This window comes from Schistocerca piceifrons, chromosome 2 (genome assembly GCF_021461385.2).
Source record: "Schistocerca piceifrons isolate TAMUIC-IGC-003096 chromosome 2, iqSchPice1.1, whole genome shotgun sequence".
In the NCBI taxonomy this organism is placed as follows: domain Eukaryota; kingdom Metazoa; phylum Arthropoda; class Insecta; order Orthoptera; family Acrididae; genus Schistocerca; species Schistocerca piceifrons.
The window spans coordinates 101505783-101526550 of record NC_060139.1 but is presented as its reverse complement, the minus strand read 5'-3'; the positions used below and the strand labels follow the sequence as shown (position 1 = coordinate 101526550).

The following is a 20768-nucleotide window of genomic DNA, read 5'->3' as shown; positions in this document are numbered from 1 at the left end:
GTACTATTAACAGTTTTAAAGCACCATCTCTTATCTGTTCACAGTAGTCCTATGGTTAGAGGCGTCTGGTTGTGGAGTTGAAGGAAGTAGATTCGAACCTAATACTTTGCATTTGTTGGAAAAATGTCGTGATTTTCTATTCAAAAAACTAAAGATGAAACTTGCTGGTTGCAAGTGAAGCAACCAGCAATAAAATTTACCTTCCTTCTTGTCGCAAATATTTGACCGTTTATTCGGAATATTTCGCGATTTCCGAGGGTATGATTAGGCAGGGATCTAAGAGTACTCGCTTAAATTGTTGCGAGTATAACGAACATCAGCCATGTTTGCTTGTCACCTTAATTCGCTGTTTGTTTGGAATATGTCGCGAACCTAAGAGCACAACTTAATGACTGCAAATGAAACGAGCTGTGTTCACATTTATAGTTTTGCTTGATATAAATATTTGGCTGTTGTCGTTTTTGGCCTTCGTAAATTTGTCGCTCAAGGCAAAGATCACACAAGACGAGCGAGGGACGTCACGTGACCGCTTTCCGACTTCAGTCGAATATCAGACACACACTCGATTTGTAGTCACTCTTGAATGCCAGAAACACTCCCGATTTGAGTCATTCGTCATCTCTTGGGTGTTCGACATGTTTACCTAGTCAAATCGTATTGCCAGCCACAGAACACCAAATTTCAGAATAGGAAGACCCATGTTACGATACGGAAACAGAATGACAGCTGCGTTCCTAGTGGCCTGATAGTAAACTTTGAATACGCGAAAATATGGCGCGAAATTCCTATTTCTAATGCAGAATATGCGATTTAGATGGCAATAATTTTCATTTATACTTGGTAGGTGGGCTTCTCAGTGCATGCCTGGAAGCCAAAAGTTTTTGAGACCTTGCAAATCTCAATCAAAAACGAAGATAAACTTCTCGTAGCTGGGGTTTATGGACATGTAAAATTTTGTAAGTGACATAGTGGTCGCCTTTTGACTGTAAATTATTTATTTGTAAAATCTAGTAAAGCAGTTTTGGCCGCATGTCATTATCGAAAGGAAACAATTGCAGCTTGGCTGACATGACAGAGAAGCTGGTTTCATTGCATCGTGTTCCTGATTACGTTTTCTTGTGTATATTGTAGTCTTTGAATTACATTATAATTATGCTGTTCACATAATGCTTCATTTTTGCGCACATCCATAATATTGGATTGGCTACATGATTCCAGATTGTTTTGTTTGTGGACATTTCTTCTAGCCTATGAAACCGTGTGTGAACTGCCCAATTTAAACGCTTTTATAAATATATAGTTCCTATTCTATTTTATTTTAGTACACATCCATATAACGTACTTTTTAACAGTTACTGGAGAACTCCATGTTAGTACAGTTTGTATTCAACTGTGTTGCATCTTGTCACGAAATGAGTGTGGTATGTATTTCTGCTTTGAGCGGTGTTGCTTCTTGCAATTGAGTACGCTGTGCAGTCGTAATGACTAAAGCATTCTTCCTTTCACACGTTAAAACTGCAACAGTTACCCAAATGTGTTCACACATTATTGAGAGGTAGGTCTACTACAGCCAGTAGCAGAAATAAATATATTACGATTATAACTACCATCGCGTGGTATACTTAGTGAAGCTCAAAAAGTTGCATAATAATATTTATTTATCAGTTTCCAATCACCATCGTTAGTTACACAATGTTACTTGTTTTTCTTTTCTTTTTCTCTTTTTTTTCAGAACGGGTCAAACGGAGCCTTTATAAAAATCAAAAATGTTTCAGGATATCATGAAACAGCATGTGCAATAGTGGTGAACCCTCAGTTACTTTTTCCCATTATAATTTTCCCGAAGTTTCTCCCAGAATCACTGTTGTCTCTAAACTATTCCCCCACCAGTAACGAAGTTATGAATTGATACATATAGCAGTGAAGCAAATTTCCCACAAAAGATCAACACAACATTAAAACGAATGTATATTAGAATGACAAAAAATGATACAACATAATTACAAGAAACTGTTTATAGTGTCTGATGTGATATTTCATTAATTCTACACAGAGATAACTTGCTCCAAGAATTTAGGTGGAAACCCTATAGTTCTTCGTGATGTCTATACTCGTGATACTTGGAGTTGGTTCTTCTGGGAATGTTGTGATTGGATGTCCCTGGAAAATTTTGGAAGATCCTTTTCTGATTCCCATTTTTCCTGCAAGAGGTAGGCTGGTTTAAATCTGTCCACTGACACATTTATGTGTTTGCATTTCCTCTTGAATGTGAAATATTTTTCGTGCCTCGCTTTGACAGGGAAAGGACCGCCATATGTAGGTTCTAATGGTTTTGAAACCCCGTTGCATCACAGGAAGACATGGGAACACATCTGGAGGTCTCCTGGAACAAATACTGATCTTGATGTGCTATATGTAGGTTCAGTAGGTTTAAGACATAACATTTGCTTTTGAAAATCAGATGCAAAAGAATCAGGGTCAACATTCGTACATGGCTCTTCAAAAAATTCACCAGAAAGTCTTATAGTCTTTCCATATACCATCTGTGCAATGGAATGGTTTTATGTATCTCAGACTGTGGTTCGCAATACCCACAGAACAGTAGATACAGTTTCAGTCCAGTATCATGGACAACGATATAAAACTTCAAAGTTCTGTGTAGTCACTCATCCTTGCTGTTGCACTGAGGATGATAATATGGCGTTGTGTGCTGAATTTTCATTCCACATACTATGACCAGTCTGTTAAACAGTTGCGTTCTAAAATGTATTCCTTTGTCGGTGATTATCTGAAGGAATGTCTGAATATTGCTATCCGATGCTGGTAGAAGGCCTTTGCTACCCTTTCAGCTGTGATATCTGCGAGTGGTCTGCCTTCCATCCATAATGTGACAATCAATACAAATCAAACAGTACATCATGCCATTAGAAGGAGGCAAAAGTTCCCAGGTCAATGTGTACAACACCGAAACGTTCATCACATTTTACAAATTTTTCCAATTGCGATTTTGTGTGGTGAGTGATCTTTTTATCGCGGCCAACAAGATTTTGTCCATTGTCCCACATCACTGTAGTCCTTATGCCAGAATGAGCTAAACCATGAAAATGCAGAATATTTGATATTGAAAAGCTCAAGGAATGTACGCTCGGATATTTACAATTGAGGTGTCACACCACAGTATTTTCCAGATGGAGTTTGGATACTACTTGAAATTTAAGGAATTGTTCTCAATTCAGAGTTGATGCAATTGTTGATTTTACAGCTGGCTCTTGGCGATTTCATCATAATCCATTAGGTTACTTCATTAACTCTGGATAGGGCATCTGCTAAAATATTGTAACCGCCGCTGACATGACGAATATAAGCTCCAGAATTGTATTGCAACTGTCTCATCTGTTGAGGAGTTGCCTTTCCTTTGATTTGTTTAAAAGCAAATGTGATTGGCGTATGGTCAGTGCAGCATATGAAGTCTCTTCCTTCCAGAAAATGGTTAAACTTTTTTACAGGAACGTAAATTCCCAACAATCCCCGGTCATAGGTACATTAATTTCACAAAATCCAAATGGTATGGTTGTAGCTTTCTTGTATTTATCTTCTTCAGTAATGGGTATTTGATAGTAAAACATAAACAGATCAGTTTTATAAAATACACACATCAAAAAAGTTTTGCATCACCTCGGTTCCAAGAGTTCCGCAATCTGTACAGAAAATTGAAATAGAGGTCAACATAAACATCATTTCCGCCCTTTTTATTGCTCTTGAAAACCACACATTGCATGTTGTACCACCATACAGAAGTGGTGGTCCAAATTGCTGTACATACAGGTACTGCTAATACCCAGTAGCACTGCTTCTTGCATTGATGCATGCCTGTATTCGTCATGGCATGCTATCCACAAGTTCGTCAAGGCACTGTTGCCCCAGATTGTCCCACTCCTCAATGGCGATTTGGTGTCTGTCCTCAGAGTGGTTGATGGGTCACATCGTCAATAAACAGGCCTTTTCAATCTATCCCAGGTACGTTCGATAGGGTTCATGTCTGGAGAACATGCTGGCCACTCCAGTCGAGCGATGTCGTTATCCTGAAGAAAGTCATTCACAAGATGTGCACGATGGGGACACGAACTGTCGTCCATGAAGAAGAATGCCTTGTCAATATGCTGCTGATATGGTTGCACTATCGGTCGGAGGATGGCATTCACTTATCATGCAGCTGTTACAGCGCCTTCCATGACCACCAGTGGCCTACGTCGGCCCCACATAATGCCACTCAAAACATCAGGGAACCTTCACCTTGCTGCACTCGCTGGACAGTGTGTCTAAGGCGTTCAGCCCGACCAGGTTGCCTCCAAACAAGTCTCCGACGATTGTCTGGTTGAAGGCATATGTGACACTCATCGGTGAAGAGAATGTGATGCCAATCCTGAGTGTTCCCTCCAGCGTGTTGTTGGGCTCTTCTGTACTGTGCTACATGGTGTCATGATTGCAAAGATGGACCTTGCCATGGATGTCGGGAGTGAAGTTGCGCATCATACAGCCTATTGTGTACAGTTTGAGTCGTAACACGACATCCTGTGGCTGCATGGAAAGCATTATTCAACATGGGGGCGTTGCTGTCAGGGTTCCTCCAAGTCATAATCCATAGGTGGCGGTCATCCACTGCAATAGTAGCCCTTGGGTGGTCTGAGGGAGGCATGTCATAGACAGGTCCTGTCTCTCTCTCTCTCTCTATGTCCTCCATGTCCGAACAACATCGCTTTGGTTCACACTGAGATACCTGGACACTTCCCTTGTTGAGAGCCCTACCTGGCACAAAGTACCAATGGGAACGCGGTCGAATCGCGGTACTGACCGTCTAGGCATGGTTTAACTACAGACAATACAAGGCGTGTACCTCCTTCTTGGTGGAATGACTGGAACTGATCGGCTGTCGGACCCTGTCCGTCAAATAGGCACTGCTCGTATGTGTTTGTTTACATCTTTGGGTGGATTTGGTGACATGTCTAAACAGTCAAAGGGACTCTCTCTGTGATACAATACCCACAGTCAACGTATATCTTCAGGAGTTCTGGGAACTGGGGTGATGGAAAACTTTTTTTGGTGTGTGTATATTTTTGCCTTGCAGAATACAGTGAAAAATCTTCTATTTCAGGTACAGGATACAGTTGGGAACTGTTCTCTAACCATTTCACCATCTTTAATTTCCATATGTACATATCAAGCCATACTACTTGGGTGCCATATGGAGAGAAGTAGCCCATACAGATTAGATTGCCTAATATGACTTTCAATTCTTGTTTTAACACATCCATGGCCTTTGGGACTAACTTTCTTACCCTAAAAAACACAGGTGGGCCATCAGTGGTAATACAGTGTTTGACATCATGTTTATTTTAGCCGGGTACCAAATTAGGCTTCGCCATATCTACATGTTGCAACAATAGGTCTGTAAATTTTGTATTTTTACTCATGGTATTTCTCACACTCTCCTTTGACATTGAAATAACTTTGCCCTCAGAACTGAGCTGGTTCTGTTAACCTCTTATTATGGAAAATTACTAATAATTGGAATATATTAAAAATGGCTCCTAATATAGCTTTATTGATTTACACAAAGATTAAGGCCATCGACATTGATGTCGCAGTCTCCACTTGGTGGTACGAAGTTTGATTCTGAATGTAGGAATTTCAGTATCATTAGCAGCCTATAATTTATACTGTGATTCAACATGACCTTTGAGATATTTGGAATTACAGCAACGTGAGCCCCACTGTCAACAAAAAATTACAGTCCCGTTTTTTTGTCGATTTTAAACAGGCGGTTTTTGTGGCAGTTACTCTGGGCATCAGAATTTGCCACTAATTCACCTGATGGGTCGTGGTTCCCTGCTCAGACCAGCTACAAGGAGGCGAAATTCTTTTCATTATGTCACTCATTGTTACCGGAACAATCTATTGGATATGAACAATATGCCACAGGGATTCATTTGCATTATTCTATCAGCCATTATAGCCACTTTTTCGAGTCCTTCATCGTCGATAATTAAAAGGTTCCTATAGAGAATTCAGAACATTTCCTAGTCAGACTGTCATAAGGACCTTCTCTGGCACATCTACTCCTACCAAGGCTTGCATTTTGTGTAATAAATGGCTAGGTTTTAGTCTCCCAAATCAGTTCCCGCGACTGATCTCTTAATACACTTATTTTCGCTTACATTGAATATATTCAGTCGACATTCCTTAGCCAATGCATATTTATTCACTTCTGTGCCACAAATAACGTTCCAAGCATTCTCAGGGTATTTTGGTTCTAATTGTGGCACTAGAAGGTTAAATTTAGTCTATTCTATAACAATTTTGCAAATGCTGGTCTGTACCTCTACCTGACATACCAAACTTTGGATTTGTAACTCCATAAATTACAGTCGATCCTTATGTATGCTTCACTTGTCGCCATATCTTCTTATTATCACATTGGGGTCGCCAATTATAACTGCCATCATATGGTATATTTACTGGAGCTCAGAAAGTTGAGAAATAATATTTAACAGTTTTCAATATACATCTTTAATTACACAATGCCACTGGCTTTTTTTCCAAATGGATCACACAGAGCTTTCATGAAAATCAAAGGTACTTCAGGATATCATGAGACAGCATGTGAATAGTGATGAATCTTCAGTTACGGCGAATAGCTTTTCTGAACTTTCTCTCAGAATCACTGTGATGTCTACGCAATGATCCTCCCACGCCACTGAAAATTTAAAATCAAATAAGACATCATTGGATCTACTTGCGAGTAGAGTTAGCTAAATGAAGTAACATTAGGTAATTGCAGTAGCACTCAGTATGTTGGAAGTAAATTTACCCTATACCACACTATCCAATGTATAAATATGCAATTCGATGTAGAATATTTTTACTGCATAATAATACCTGGCACCACAAGGCATACTCAGTTGCAAGAACCAACACATATATATAATACTTATTCTGTGACAAGATGTAATACAGTTAAATACGAATTCTGTCAAAAAGCTGCTAAAATGCAGATCTCCATTAAATGTGAGAAAGTTGGAAAAATGGATGCGTACTGGAAGTAGAAAGTTGTTGTTGTTGTGGTCTTCAGTCCTGAGACTGGTTTGATGCAGCTTTCCATGCTACCCTATCCTGTGTAAGCTTCTTGATCTCCCAGTACTTACTGCAACCTACATCCTTCTGAATCTGCTTAGTGTATTCATCTGTTGGTCTCCCTCTACGATTTTTACCCTCCACACTGCCCTCCAATGCTACATTTGTGATCCCTTGATGCCTCAGAACATGTGCTACCAACCGGTCCCTTCTTCTTGTCAAGTTGTGCCACAAACTCCTCTTCTCCCTAATTCTATTCAATACCTCCTCATTAGTTATGTGATCTACCCATCCAATCTTCAGCATTCTTCTGTAGCACCACATTTCGAAAGCTTCTATTCTCTTCTTGTCCAAACTACTTATCGTCCATATATGGCTACACTCCATACAAATACTTTCAGAAATGACTTCTGACACTTGAATCTGTACTCGATGTTAACAAATTTCTCTTCTTCAGAAACGCTTTCCTTGCCATTGCCAGTCTACATTTTAAATCCTCTCTACTTCGACATCCTAAGTTATTTTGCTCCCCAAATAGCAAAACTCCTTTACTACTTTAAGTGCCTCATTTCCTAATCTAATTCCCTCAGCATCACCCGACTTAATTAGACTACATTCCATTACCCTCGTTTTGCTTCTGTTGATGTTCATCTTATATTGCCCTTTCAAGACACTGTCCATTCCGTTCAACTGCTCTTCTAAGTCCTTTGCTCTCTCTGACAGAATTACAATGTCATCGGCGAACCTCAAAGTTTTTGTTTCTTCTCCATGGATTTTAATACCTACTTCGTATTTTTCTTTTGTTTCCTTTACTGCTTGCTCAATATACAGATTGAATAACACCGGGGAGAGGCTACAACCCTGTATCACTCCCTTCCCAACCACTGCTTCCCTTTCATGCCCCTCGATTCTTATAACTGCCATCTGGTTTCTGTACAAATTGGGAATAGCCTTTCGCTCCCTGTATTTTACCACTGCCACCTTCAGAATTTGAAAGAGAGTATTCCAATCAACATTGCCAAGAGCTTTCTCTAAGTCTACAAATGCTAGAAACGTAGGTTTGCCTTTCCTTAATCTATTTTCTAAGACAAGTCGTAGGGCCAGTATTGCCTCATGTGTTCCAACATTTCTACGGAATCCAAACTGATCTTCCCGAAGGTCGGCTTCTACCAGTTTTTCCATTCGTCTGTAAAGAATTCGCGTTAGTATTTTGCAGCTGTGACTTATTAAACTGATAGTTCGGTAATTTTCACATCTGTCAACAGCTGCTTATTTGGGATTGGAATTATTATATTCTTCTTGAAGTCTGAGGGTATTTCGCCTGAATCATACATCTTGCTAACCAGGTGGTAGATTTTTGTCAGGACTGGCTCTCCCAAGGCCGTCAGTAGTTTCAATGGAATATTGTCTACTCCCGGGGCCTTGTTATGACTCAGGTCTTTCAGTGCTCTGTCAAAGTCTTCACGCAGTATCGTATCTCCCATTTCATCTACATCCTCTTCCATTTCCATAATATTGTCCTCAAGTACTGGGTTTCCATCTGAGCTCTTGATATTCATACAAGTGGCTCTCTTTTCTCCAAAGGTCTCTTTAATTTTCCTGTAGGCCGTATCTATCTTACCCCTAGTGAGATAAGCCTCTACATCCTTACATTTGCCCTCTAGCCATCTCTGCTTAGCCATTTTGCACTTCCTGTCAATCTCATTTTTGAGATGTTTCTATTCCTTTTTGTTTGCTTCATTTACTGCGTTTTTATATTTTCTCCTTTCATCAATTAAATTCTATATTTCTTCTGTTACCCAAGGCTTTCTACTAGCCCTCGTCTTTTTACCTACTTGATCCTCTGCTGCCTTCACTGCTTCATCCCTCAGAGCTACCCATTCTTCTTCTACTGTATTTCTTTCCCCCATTCCTGTCAATTGTTCCCTTATATGCTGTACCTGAAACTCTGTACAACCTCTGGTTTAGTCAGTTTATCCAGGTCCCATCTCCTTAAATTCCCACCTTTTTGCTGTTTCTTCAGTTTTAATCTACAGTTCATAACCAATAGATTGTGGTCAGAGTCCACATCTGCCCCTGGAAATGTCTTACAATTTACAACCTGGTTCCTAAATCTCTGTATTACCATTATATAATCTATCTGAAACCTGTCAGTGTCTCCAGGCTTCTTCCATGTATACAACCTTCTTTTATGATTCTTGAACCAAGTGTTAGCTATAATTAAGTTGTGCTCTGTGCAAAATTCTATCAGGCGGCTTCCTCTTTCATTTCTTAGCCCCAATCCATATTCACCTACTACGTTTCCTTCTCTTCCTTTTCCTACTGTCGAATTCCAGTCACCCATGACTATTAAATTTTCGTCTCCCTTCAACACCTGAATGATTTCTTTTATTTCATCATACATTTCATCAATTTCTTCATCATCTGCAGAGCTAGTTGGCGTATAAACTTGTACTTCTGTAGTAGGCACGGGCTTCGTGTCTATCTTGGCCACAATAATGCGTTCGCTACGCTGTTTGTAGTAGCTTACCTGCACTCGAATTTTTTTATTCATTATTAAACCTACTCCTGCATTACCCCTGTTTGATTTTGTATTTATGACTCTGTATTCACCTGACCAAAAGTCTTGTTCCTCCTGCCACCAAACTTAACTAGTTCCCACTATATCTAACTTTAACCTATCCATTTCCCTTTTTAAATTTCGTAACCTACCTGCCCGATTAAGGGATCTGACATTCCACTCTCTGATCCGTAGAACGCCAGTTTTCTTTCTCCTGATAACGACGTCCTCCTGAGTAGTCCCCACCTGGAGATCAGAATGGGGGACTATTTTACCTCCGGAATATTTTACCCAAGAGGACGCCATCATCATTTTTACCCAAGAGGACGCCATCATCATTTAACCATGCAGTAAAGCTGCATGCCCTTGGCAAAAATTATGGCCGTAGTTTCCCCCTGCTTTCAGCCGTTCGCAGTACCAGCACAGCAAGGCCATTTTGGTTAGTGTTACAAGGCCAGATCAGTCAATCATCCAGACTGTTGCCCCTGCAACTACTGAAAAGGCTGCTGCCACTCTTCAGGAACCTTACGTACGTCTGGCCTCTCACCAGATACCCCTCTGTTGTTGTTGCACCTACAAGGTCACAGGCGGATTCTGAGGCAAGAACAAATGTTCACAGAATAATATCCGACGAAACGATCTTGTTTATATGAAGCAAACATTGGTATTATTTACTCCATCCAATATCGCGGAGATAAGCAAAAATAAAGCACAATGTGAGCAACATATTCACAATGAAGTACACACGCACGACTAGTCATAATCAAGAATACAATGCTACAAAAGCAGTTTCTGTCTGTTACTAAACGATAAAATACGTCCCCCCTGGTTGCCATCTGACTATGTTGATAATATTGTTGATGGAGTGAGGGTCGCTTCAATATATTGGTTTGACAAATATTATTACCAACAAATATTAAACGTGTGCAGGCCGATTTAGAAGCCATTTTCTTTTCCATTCGACCTTTATTTGTTCCACTGACACTGATGACGAGTCGGCGGTAGATTGAAAAGTGATGGAGATGGTATGGTGTTGACGCACGAGATTTGCGGAGATTTAATGTGTGCACAGATACTGGCACAAACAAGTCCTAACCTGTGGATCGGCGTTAATCGAATGCAAAGATCCTAGCATGCAGAAGGACTTTGGACAACTTGGCAATGTGCGTATCGCTAATTGGCTTAAGGCCCGCGCCCGCCGGATTGTCGTGTGCACTCCTGTTTGTTTAGTAGAAGTGTTGTGACAGTAGGATGTCTGAAAGTGATACTGTTCATAAAAGGTAAGTGTGGACATGATGGTTTCATGCATTCTGTTTGGGTTGCCTGTGTCAGTAAAAGGAGTTTAAAAAGACCTGATCTGTTATGTCGCTATGCAAAGGGTGTAAATGCGTAGTTATACTTTGATAGGAAAATTTCCAGTGATATACTTAATTGGTTCATTGTATCTGAGGTTGTAGATAATCGGAAATAGCCGTTCGGACAAGTTGTGTGTATCCCTGAAATTGTTTATATGAGTGGATAATCTTCGTCTAACATTGAGAACTTTGTGTCGTAAACGTGAATTGGTCAACAATTCAATGTAATTGAAAACTGCTCGACCTGTAAACCAGTTGTAAAGGGACAGAAGGGCAGAATCTCAACATTCTTTGTAATTATTTAAGTACCCCGTGCCCTAGAAGACCAGGACGCATTTAACATGGAGCAGTAACCCCCCCCCCCCCCCAACCCCTCTTTATCCAGTAAGATAACTGCGAAATAATGTGCTATTTGTGCATTGTCTCTTGAGTTTGTGAATTGAATAAATAAATAAAAACCCACGGTTGACATGAAGAGTCACGTCGATTGATTGGTGAAGCAGCTGCATTATTGCAGTGGCCCAATATAATCTCAGTGGCTGTCTCTTTAAGCGCATCCTTTAAGAAGGACATTATCTTTGTGCATACAAAAATCAGGTGCATTGTCTTCTGCAGCATCAAGTAAACTAATCTTCATAAAAACTAAAACGACCTCACTGCTGAAACTGGGGGGTGGGGGAGAAAAGCAACTTTCCACAAAGGTTCATACAAGTTATCCTGCTCAGTCTCATATAGGTTATTTGAATGATTGACTTGCAACAGAATAAAAGCAGAAATGTAAATGCTAATCCATCAGAACAAACTGGATTTTTTTTTTTTTTTACAGTTACTATGTCCTTTCCTTGACTGCCTATTTGATAATTGGCTTTGAGAAGAAAGAAAGAAGTCTTATTAGACACAATCTACTGTGTACACCACAGTCTAGAGATGGAGTGACTTTTTAATAAAGTTAACTGTGTCAGTTCGTTGTTCGGCGGTATGAATAACTTGTCCTGTACTGTTCAGTCTAGACACCCACAACCTACACGAAATTCTCACAAATTATCCCATGTTGTTGGCTTCTGTCTTATGCTTACATAGATTAAACTCTAAGGCAGAAGTAATTTACACAGGACTTGTGAGTATTGAAAAATATTTTGTCATTTAGAAGTGTAAATATAAACCACTGAAGATGGTTGTGGCTATCTGTCTGAACTATAAATATACAAGTTATCTGCAGATAATGGAAGCGTTGTACAGATGCAAAAACAGTAAAGATGAAAGAAGAATAGAAATTTGTTGTCATAGAAATGCGTTAAGATTACTTGGGTGGATCATATAATTGATGAAGTACTGAATCGAATTGAAGAGGAAAGGGAATGTTGGCTCAATTTGAGTAAAAGAATGGATCGGTTGATAGGGCACATCCTGAGGCATCAAGGTGGAGGGGAGGTAAGACAGACCAGTCATTCAAATGAAAACTGCAACAATATATGTATTACATTGCAACAGCACTCCAAAGTGTCTGAGGATACAATTGAATATGTCACCTACTGACACCATTTTCAGAGTACTATTGCTGAAGTGAAAAGCTGCAATCTATTGGAAAGGCTAAATGGAACTCTCTGAGGAACTAACCTGAAGACACTGAGGACGACTGCATTGACCTGGGTTTATCAGTTGACCATTGTCAGCTACTCGGTTAAAACACGTGGTGGGTGTTCACCTTTGTTGAACCATGCACATTGTATCTGGTGCATTTTTACCTGTGCGTGTGTAGTGGCTCATTGTACCAGCAGTAAGACTTCTCCTCACATAGAAACTTCAAACTCTCATTTGGTTATGGGCAAGAATGCAGGAGAACTTCTCTGTATCCATGTACAATATAATCCAGCAAGATTTTATAATATTACTGAACTCTCATCAACCAACCTTCAGAACTGCCATGATCCCATTTACCAGTGCTCACAATCCAGAGCTGTCTTGATTTTGATTTATCGCTGGTCGAAAATCCAACTGTTGTCCAACTGGGTTTAATTTTCTTTGCCGGGTGGTTCAAACTCAAATGCATCAAATATTGGACAGGAAGAACTGCTGCTACTCATCACAAGTTCTGAGGATGGTGAGACTCTAAGCTGTGACTGCAACAAGGTGGTGTAAGTTGTGCAATATATTGTACAAGACTGGATCCCTGGAAGACCTGGATCAGGCAGGCTCCAAAGCAATTGACGGCTGGAAAAACTGGAAATTGTACTTTTAATTTTTTCTTTTGTTTACTTTATTGGTTGTCTGTATATTTGTTATGTATTGCACAATAACAGTCTATTCATTACTGATTGGCCATCAAACACTAAATTATAAATAAAAACAGTAGAATGAATGATTATACAATTTTTCCTAGAAAGAAGTAAATTGGTACCTCACTGTTGAATGAAACGAAGTTGAACAACTGCTTTTGATGAACTTGAAGAAATGTAAATCATTGGGTGAAGATCAAAAACTGAAACTGTGTTCTGCTTTTTAAGAACAGTGGCATACATCAGCTTGATCAGAGAAGTGTAAAAGATCTCAAATATAAACCCTCTTACTAAAGTTTGAGACCCAACAGGGATGTTGGCAGTACCAGGAAGATTAACATTAACACAAAATAAGTAGAGTATGCGAACTGCAGATGGAACCACAGACATCCAAGATGTCATGTGTTAATCTGAAAACATTTAATTTGGGAGTGTGGACGTCTTATAAACTATTTTCTATGCCCAGTCATTCAGAGGACAGCACAGGAGAATGCCCTCCCAATTTCACCTGCTGTATTTCAGATCTCCTCATAGCTATTGTCTTGAAAGATTAAATTAGTATTAGTCAAAAATGAAATCAGCAAAATAACAAATCCATTGAATTTCCTATCACTACAATTCACCAGTAACCTTTATTTGCATAACATTTGTTCTGCTATGATTTATTTATTCCTTCAGGTATCATCTCACTATGATATAGGATTTGTGATTATAATGAAGTTGGTCATAATATAGTGAAAATAAATAGCTCAACACAGACACACAAAACAGAATATAAGCACACTTGTATGAGGGCAGACAGGTTGTGGCCTTGATAATGGAACCATCCCAACATTTGCCAGAAATGATTTAGGAAAACCTAAATCAGTGTGGTAGGACGGAGTGAACTCCATCCTCTAAATATGAGGTTAGTGTCTTAACAACTGCACTGCCTCACTCAGTTGCCCCTATTTTACAGTGTTCTTTGATTTGAACAGTAGTACCTGCCTCCCAACTCCAAAATATTCTCTTCACTTGGAACAATTTCATTTTAAGTACCAATTATTAAGCCTTTAAAGGCCAGGGTTAATAGGGAAAAAACATTAGGGTAACCATCATGCATGTAACTGATTATTTGCACAATTAGAGAGGTTAGTGAAGCCCACAAATGTAATTAGATGATGTGCACTGACTATTTTACTAGCTATGCTGTCATTAAAGAAATATCTAGTGAAGTTCCAAGAATTGTAATATTCATTTATAAAGATATAATTTCGAATCACAGATAGTCCTCTCTAAGGACCTCTGATTTTGAGAAAAATGTCAAAACTACTGTCACATTACAAAAGCGCACAGGACAATACAAGCCCAACGCTCACAGAAAAGTTTAATAACAGACTGTTTTAATAAGACATTATCAGATAGCCTCTTAATAGCATTAGAGCCATATGGAGTCTTGTAATGAATCATAACTTAATCAAGCTATCAAATTCATGTCTGCACAACTAAATAATTTATTTGTGGCACCCACCCACAGCTCGTAAGTAGTCGAAACAGTTTCTAGACTCCCCAAGAGAGGCTGAAAAAATAATTGTTCATTTACTTCTGATATCAAACTGATCATCTTCAGGTATCCTTGCACACCTATTCCCATTTGAACCTACCCTTTTGCACTGCCCAGCTTGCCCATTGTTTTGAGTGGTCCATTCTTTGTGACAAGTACTCGAGTGACCATTTCCTGTGTGCTATACATTTGCTGACCGCTACCCCATCTGTGTGCACACACGTGTGACAACTTACTAAGGCTGACTGTCAGCTTTACCCCTCCCAGGCGACCTTCGAAGAACAAGATTTCCCCAGTTGTGATGAGCAGGCGGAATATCTCACAGATGTTATCCTCACTGCTGGAGAACATTCCATTCCTCGCACTTCCTCTTTACCACGTCGTGTCCCAGTCCCTCCGTGGGCTGGGGCATGCCGTGATGCAATTCGCTCACGGAGACTTTTTAACATTTTTAACCATCATCCTAAGCTGGCAAGCTGCATTCATTATAAACAGATGTGTGCACAGTGTCATCGCATTCTTCGGGTTAGCGAAAGAGCTAGCTGGATTTCATTCACTAGTTCTTCCAGCAGTTCCACCCCTTCCTCTGTCGTGTGGACCAACCTCCGACGGCTCTCTGGGACCAAGATCCATTCCCCAATTTCCAGCCTGACAGTAGCAGACGATGTCGTCGTGGTCCTTATTGCTATCTCCAACTCCTTGGGCCGCCATTTTACAGACATTTTGAACTCCTCCCACTATCATCACCCTCCTTCCTCCATCGGAAATGAGTGGAGGGGGCTCAGACGATACCCTTCTCTTCTCCGAATAGTGAGTGCTACAGTGCTGTCTTTACTATGAGGGAGCTAGATTGTGCTCTCAGTTCATCCTGGTGCTCCGCCCTAGGGCCAGACACCATCCACATTCAGATGTTGCAGCACCTTTCTCTTGTGGGCAGGCACTTTCTGCTTAACACGACGTACATCTGCATCTGGGCAGTGCACATTTCCTGGAAGCTGACGTGAAGCCACCATCATACCCATACCTAAGCCTGGTCAGGACAAAAACCTTCCTTCTAGCTACTGCCCCATCTCTCTTACCAGCTGTGTTTGCAAGCTGATGGAACATATGATTTGTGCCCGGATGGTATAGTGGCTCAAGTCTCGCTATTTACTGACGAATGCACAGTGTTGATTTCGAGCACAGCGTTCTGCAGTTGATCATCTGTTTACTTTGTCCACCCATGTCATGAATGGCCTTCTGCGGAAGTCGCAAACTGTGGCCATATTTTTCGATTTGGAGAAGACCTACAACACCTGCTGGAGAACTTGTATCCTCCGTACTCTTTACATGTGGGTCTTCCGTGGCTGCCTGCCCTATTTCCTTCAGGAATTTTTAAAAGATCAAGTTTTCAAAGTCTGTGTGTGTTCTGCCTTGTCTGGCACCTTTATCCATGAAAACGGTCTGCCTCAGGGTTCCGTCTTGAGAGTCATCCTCTTTGCTGTCACCATTAACCCTAAATGGCTTGTCTCCCGCTGGGAATGTCCGGCTCCCTTTTTGTTGACGATTTTGCCGTGTATTGCAGTTCTCCATGGATCTGTCTACTGAGCGGCATCTTCAGCGATGTCTTGATTGTCTTTACTCGTGGAACATCGACAATGGGTTTCGCTTTTCCTCTGACAAAACTGTCCATATGAATTTCTGGTGACACAATTGGTTTCTACTACCATCTCTACATCTTTAGCCTATTGCTCTTCCGTTCATTGAAACTACGAAATTCCTGGGGCTCATATGTGATAGGAAACACTCTTGGTCCTCACACGTCTTACCTGGAAGCCTGCAGTGCGCTGTTCCTCAGTGCCCTATGTGTCGTCCTGGGGTACTGATCGAACTACCCTCCTGTTTGTACTGGTCCCTTGTCCATTTGAAACTCGATTATGGGTGCTTTGTTTATGCATCTGCATGTTTATACCTCTTATGCCATCTCAACACTATCCACCATCGTGGCATCTGTTTGGCCACTGCCACAAGGGCGTACCAAGGATCTGAACGGGGGAGGGGGGGGGGGCAGGTCATACTAGTCTCAGGAAACAAGGACTCGAGACAACATACAGCACTTCTTATTAAATAAAACAGTAAACCAGTGAAAAACTGCTTTTAATAAACATTTTAAATACAAGAATGCGCTTGTACAATCCGAGAAAACATGCAGTATTTCTTATTAAATAAAACAGTAAACTAGTGATAAACTGTGAATATCTTCTAGGGGTGGAGGGCAGCTGCCCTACCCCTGCCCCTGCCTCTGCCCCTGCCCCTGCCTCTGCCTCTCGCTGGATGCCCATGCACTGGCACCTTTACACTAGCCCGGTAGTGAGTCTGTATGACATAATCCATATCATTTCAGGCAGGAGTGTTATCGTCATAGTCTTGGAAGTTATTGAATTTAGCATATGTTAAAATTCAGGAGTAAGTAAGAAACACTCATTTTTTGTTTTCTCCTAAAAAATCCCTACCCTGAGATATAGGCTTCCAAAGACGACACTGCAAACACCATTTTGAATATGCGAATTTTGGAAAAATTTATTAAATCCTGTATCTCTGTAACAGTTCTAGATGTTTTGTTAGATTATTATTATTATTATTATTATTATTATTATTAGTCGTAAAGCTCCCAACATGGAAGACGCTAAGTAAAGATGGTTCACTTCTGGGGCTTCTTATTCTTCTTGTTTGCCCACCAGGTCTTCATTCTTTGTGAGAATTAGCTTTTCTTTCTTCGCTCCATTTTGTTCCAGTTCTCGGCGCTTTTGTCTCTGGTTTGACCTCCCATTTGTCAACTTTAAGTTTGAAATTGTTTCTTTTGTTCATGTCTTCAGTAGTAATGTTGGCTAATTCCAGATCTTTCTTTACATTTTTGATCCATTCTCCTCCATTAACAAGGGATGCTACGTATCTTACTATTTTTTTTGTAAGTCTGTGATCGGGAAGTCTCATTATGTGGCCATAGAATTTTAGACGCCTTTTCCTCATGTTTATATCTATGTTAGAATATTCTTCAATTTTAGAATTTTTCTGTAATCTATACCCCTCTTTGGTCCATCTTGGTCTCAGAATTTTCCTAATGATTTTCCTTTTAAGTGTCAAGGTTTCGCTGGCATATAGCATTATTGGTTTAATTACCGACTTATAATGTTTAATTTTTGTATTTATAGATAGACATTTTTTATTGTAAATGTTTTGGACCAGCCCTAGACCCCTACGAGCTTTTAATATTCTTTCTTGTTGTGAGTATTTTTCAGAAATTATCTCTCCTAAATATTTAAAGTATGGTACCCTCTTAATTTCTCCATATTTGGTCTGTAACTTAGAAATTTCTAGATTTGTTGTTGTAAACACCGTTTTCTCAAAAGATATTTGTAGGCCAACTTTTCCTGCACACTCTTTTAAGGTTTCTATCTGTTTGACTGCCATTTCACTAGAATCTGCCATTATTGCAAGATCGTCTGCGTAGGCTAAGTAGGGGATTTGTAGGTCATCTTTTTTGGTTCCCAGTGATATTGGTTTCCAGTACTTTTCTTTTTTGAGTTCTTTTCCCCATTCTGCCATGACTCTATCCAGAACTAAGTTAAATAACAGAGGTGATAATCCATCACCTTGTCTAACCCCAGTTTTTATCTCAAATGATTTTGAAAGTTTTCCCATGAATTTCACTTTGCATTTTGTATTTGTTAATGTCTGCTCTATGATGTTCCGTGTCTTCTCATCCAGTCCTTGTTCTTCAAGAATTTTAAATAGTGTGGGTCTGTGAATTGAATCATATGCCTTTTTAAAGTCGACAAAGACATATACTGTAGGCTTCCTTCGCATTTGTCTCATCCTTGTAATCAATTTCAAGTTTAAAATTTGTTCTGGACATGATCTGTTTGGTCTGAAACCAGCTTGGAAATCTGAGATTTTGGGTTCTAGCAGTTTTTGTGTTCTTTCAAGAAGACAAGCTGATAATATCTTGTATGTGACGGCAAGTAAGGAGATTCCTCTATAGTTGTTCACATCTGATTTATCCCCTTTTTTATGTAACGGATGTATTAGGGCACATTTCCAATCTTCTGGTATTTCTTCAGTAACCCATATGTTTTGAATAATTTTAACTAGCTCATTTCTTGAGTTAGACCCTAGACTTTTGAGAAATTCGGCTACTATTCCATCTTCTCCTGATGCTTTGTTATTTTTGAGTTTGTTTATGTGTTTGATAATTTCTTCTTCAGTTGGCGGTACAGAGTCTTGCTGTTGCGGGGCTTTAGTGCTGGATATTGGAAGAGCTTCTGTTGGTTCTGGACAGTTTAATAGCGTTTCAAAATATTTGGCTAATTCTTCACAGTTTTCTTCGTCGCTTAGTGCCAGATTCCCATCTGATTTCCGAAAACAGACATTTTGAGGGATATACCCTTTAATTTGGTTTGCAAAAGTTTTGTAGAATCCATGCGTATTATAATTTTTAAAATCTGCTTCTATTGATTCCAGTTGCTGAGTTACATACTTTCTCTTCTCTTGTCTAATAAGTTTATTTGAAAGTTTCCGTGTTTCTAAAAAGTTTTGAAGAGTTTTCTCATTTTTATTTGAACTGTACTTCGCAAAGGCTTCTGTATGAACTTGAATTGCCTTTTCGCATTCCATATTCCACCATGGATGTTTGTGCTTCTTTTTCAGTGGTATTTGCTCCTTCGCTATTTTTGTGATTTTTTTCCTTGAATGTTTCCCAGTTGTTTGCGGGAGAATTTTCCCATTTTTTAATTGTTTCTGATTCTGTTAGTTTTTGTAGGTCAAATTTTGGGATTGCTGGTGGAATTCTTGGCGTTTTCCTTCTTGGGGTGAATTGGACCCGAACTCTTGTGAGATAATGATCTGAGTCAATATTTGCACCTCTCCTAACCTGGATATCTGTGATCTCTTTTTGGAAGTTATATGAGATGGCCACATGGTCAATTTGAAATTCTCCCAATTGGCTTATAGGGGATCTCCAGGTCTTCTGTTTTCTTGGTTTCTTATTGAACGACGTTGAGCTGATTTTCATGTTGAATTGTTGACAAAGTTGGATTAGTCGCATGCCATTTTTGTTGGTCAATTTGTGTGCTGGGTATAGCCCAACCGTCTTCCTGTATTTCTTTTCTCTGCCAATCTGTGCATTGAAATCTCCAAGAAGTATTTTGACATCATTCCTCGGTATCTTTGACATTTCAAGTTCTAATCGTTCCCAAAATTTATCCACATTGTCTAGTCCTTTCTATTGTCAACGTTGCAGGGTGCGTGAACATTAATTAGGGTGTAATATTTATTCTTGTGTTTCAACCTAAGAAACATTAGTCTATTGCTAATAGTTTTTACAGATTTTACAAATTTAACTGAGGATTTTTCGACCATAAAGGCCATACCAAGCATGTTTGCCCCTTTACCAATTTTTCTGTCCGTTCCACTTTTGAAAATTCTGAAGCCATTGTAGTCAGTGATTTGATTATCAGGAAATCTGGTCTCTTGTACTGCTAGGATTTGGATTTTCAGCTTCTTTAATTCTTCTGTTAATGTGTATAATTTTCCGGTTTGTATTAGTGTCTGTATGTTTACTGTTCCAATGTAATCTTCATTTTTGGGAAGTTTTCCAGAGTGCTCCAATCCACTCACAAGTCGTGTAGGTCCGGTCTCCCCAGAATCCGATAGACCGGTTGCCACCTTTCTGCTAGGTGGGTGGATTTCACCACCTGGGGTACTTTTGTTATTACATACACGAACCATGATTTTACTTGTAATTGTATTTTGGTCTGACATGTGCCAGTTGGTAGGATCAAGGTTGTGGAGCCTTGAAACACAAATCAGCCGCCACTAACATGTGGAACAGATGCTGTCGGGAAACCGCCACTGACATGTGGAAC

General features: G+C 39.8%; 1 protein-coding gene across 2 annotated transcripts in view; it reads left to right on the top strand.

Moving 5' to 3' along the window:
- Positions 1 to 20768, top strand: part of LOC124777781 — a 196115-nt gene that overhangs the window by 144403 nt on the left and 30944 nt on the right. Inside the window, exon 1 of one of the 2 annotated variants that reach the window (XM_047253292.1) lies at positions 10820 to 10971. The exons of the other annotated variant lie outside the window; for it this stretch is intronic. Within the exon in view, the coding sequence (XP_047109248.1) occupies positions 10943 to 10971 (29 nt within the window). The 5' untranslated portion in view covers positions 10820 to 10942. Of the gene's footprint in view, positions 1 to 10819; positions 10972 to 20768 lie in introns of those variants that run through there. 2 annotated transcript variants of the gene reach the window in all.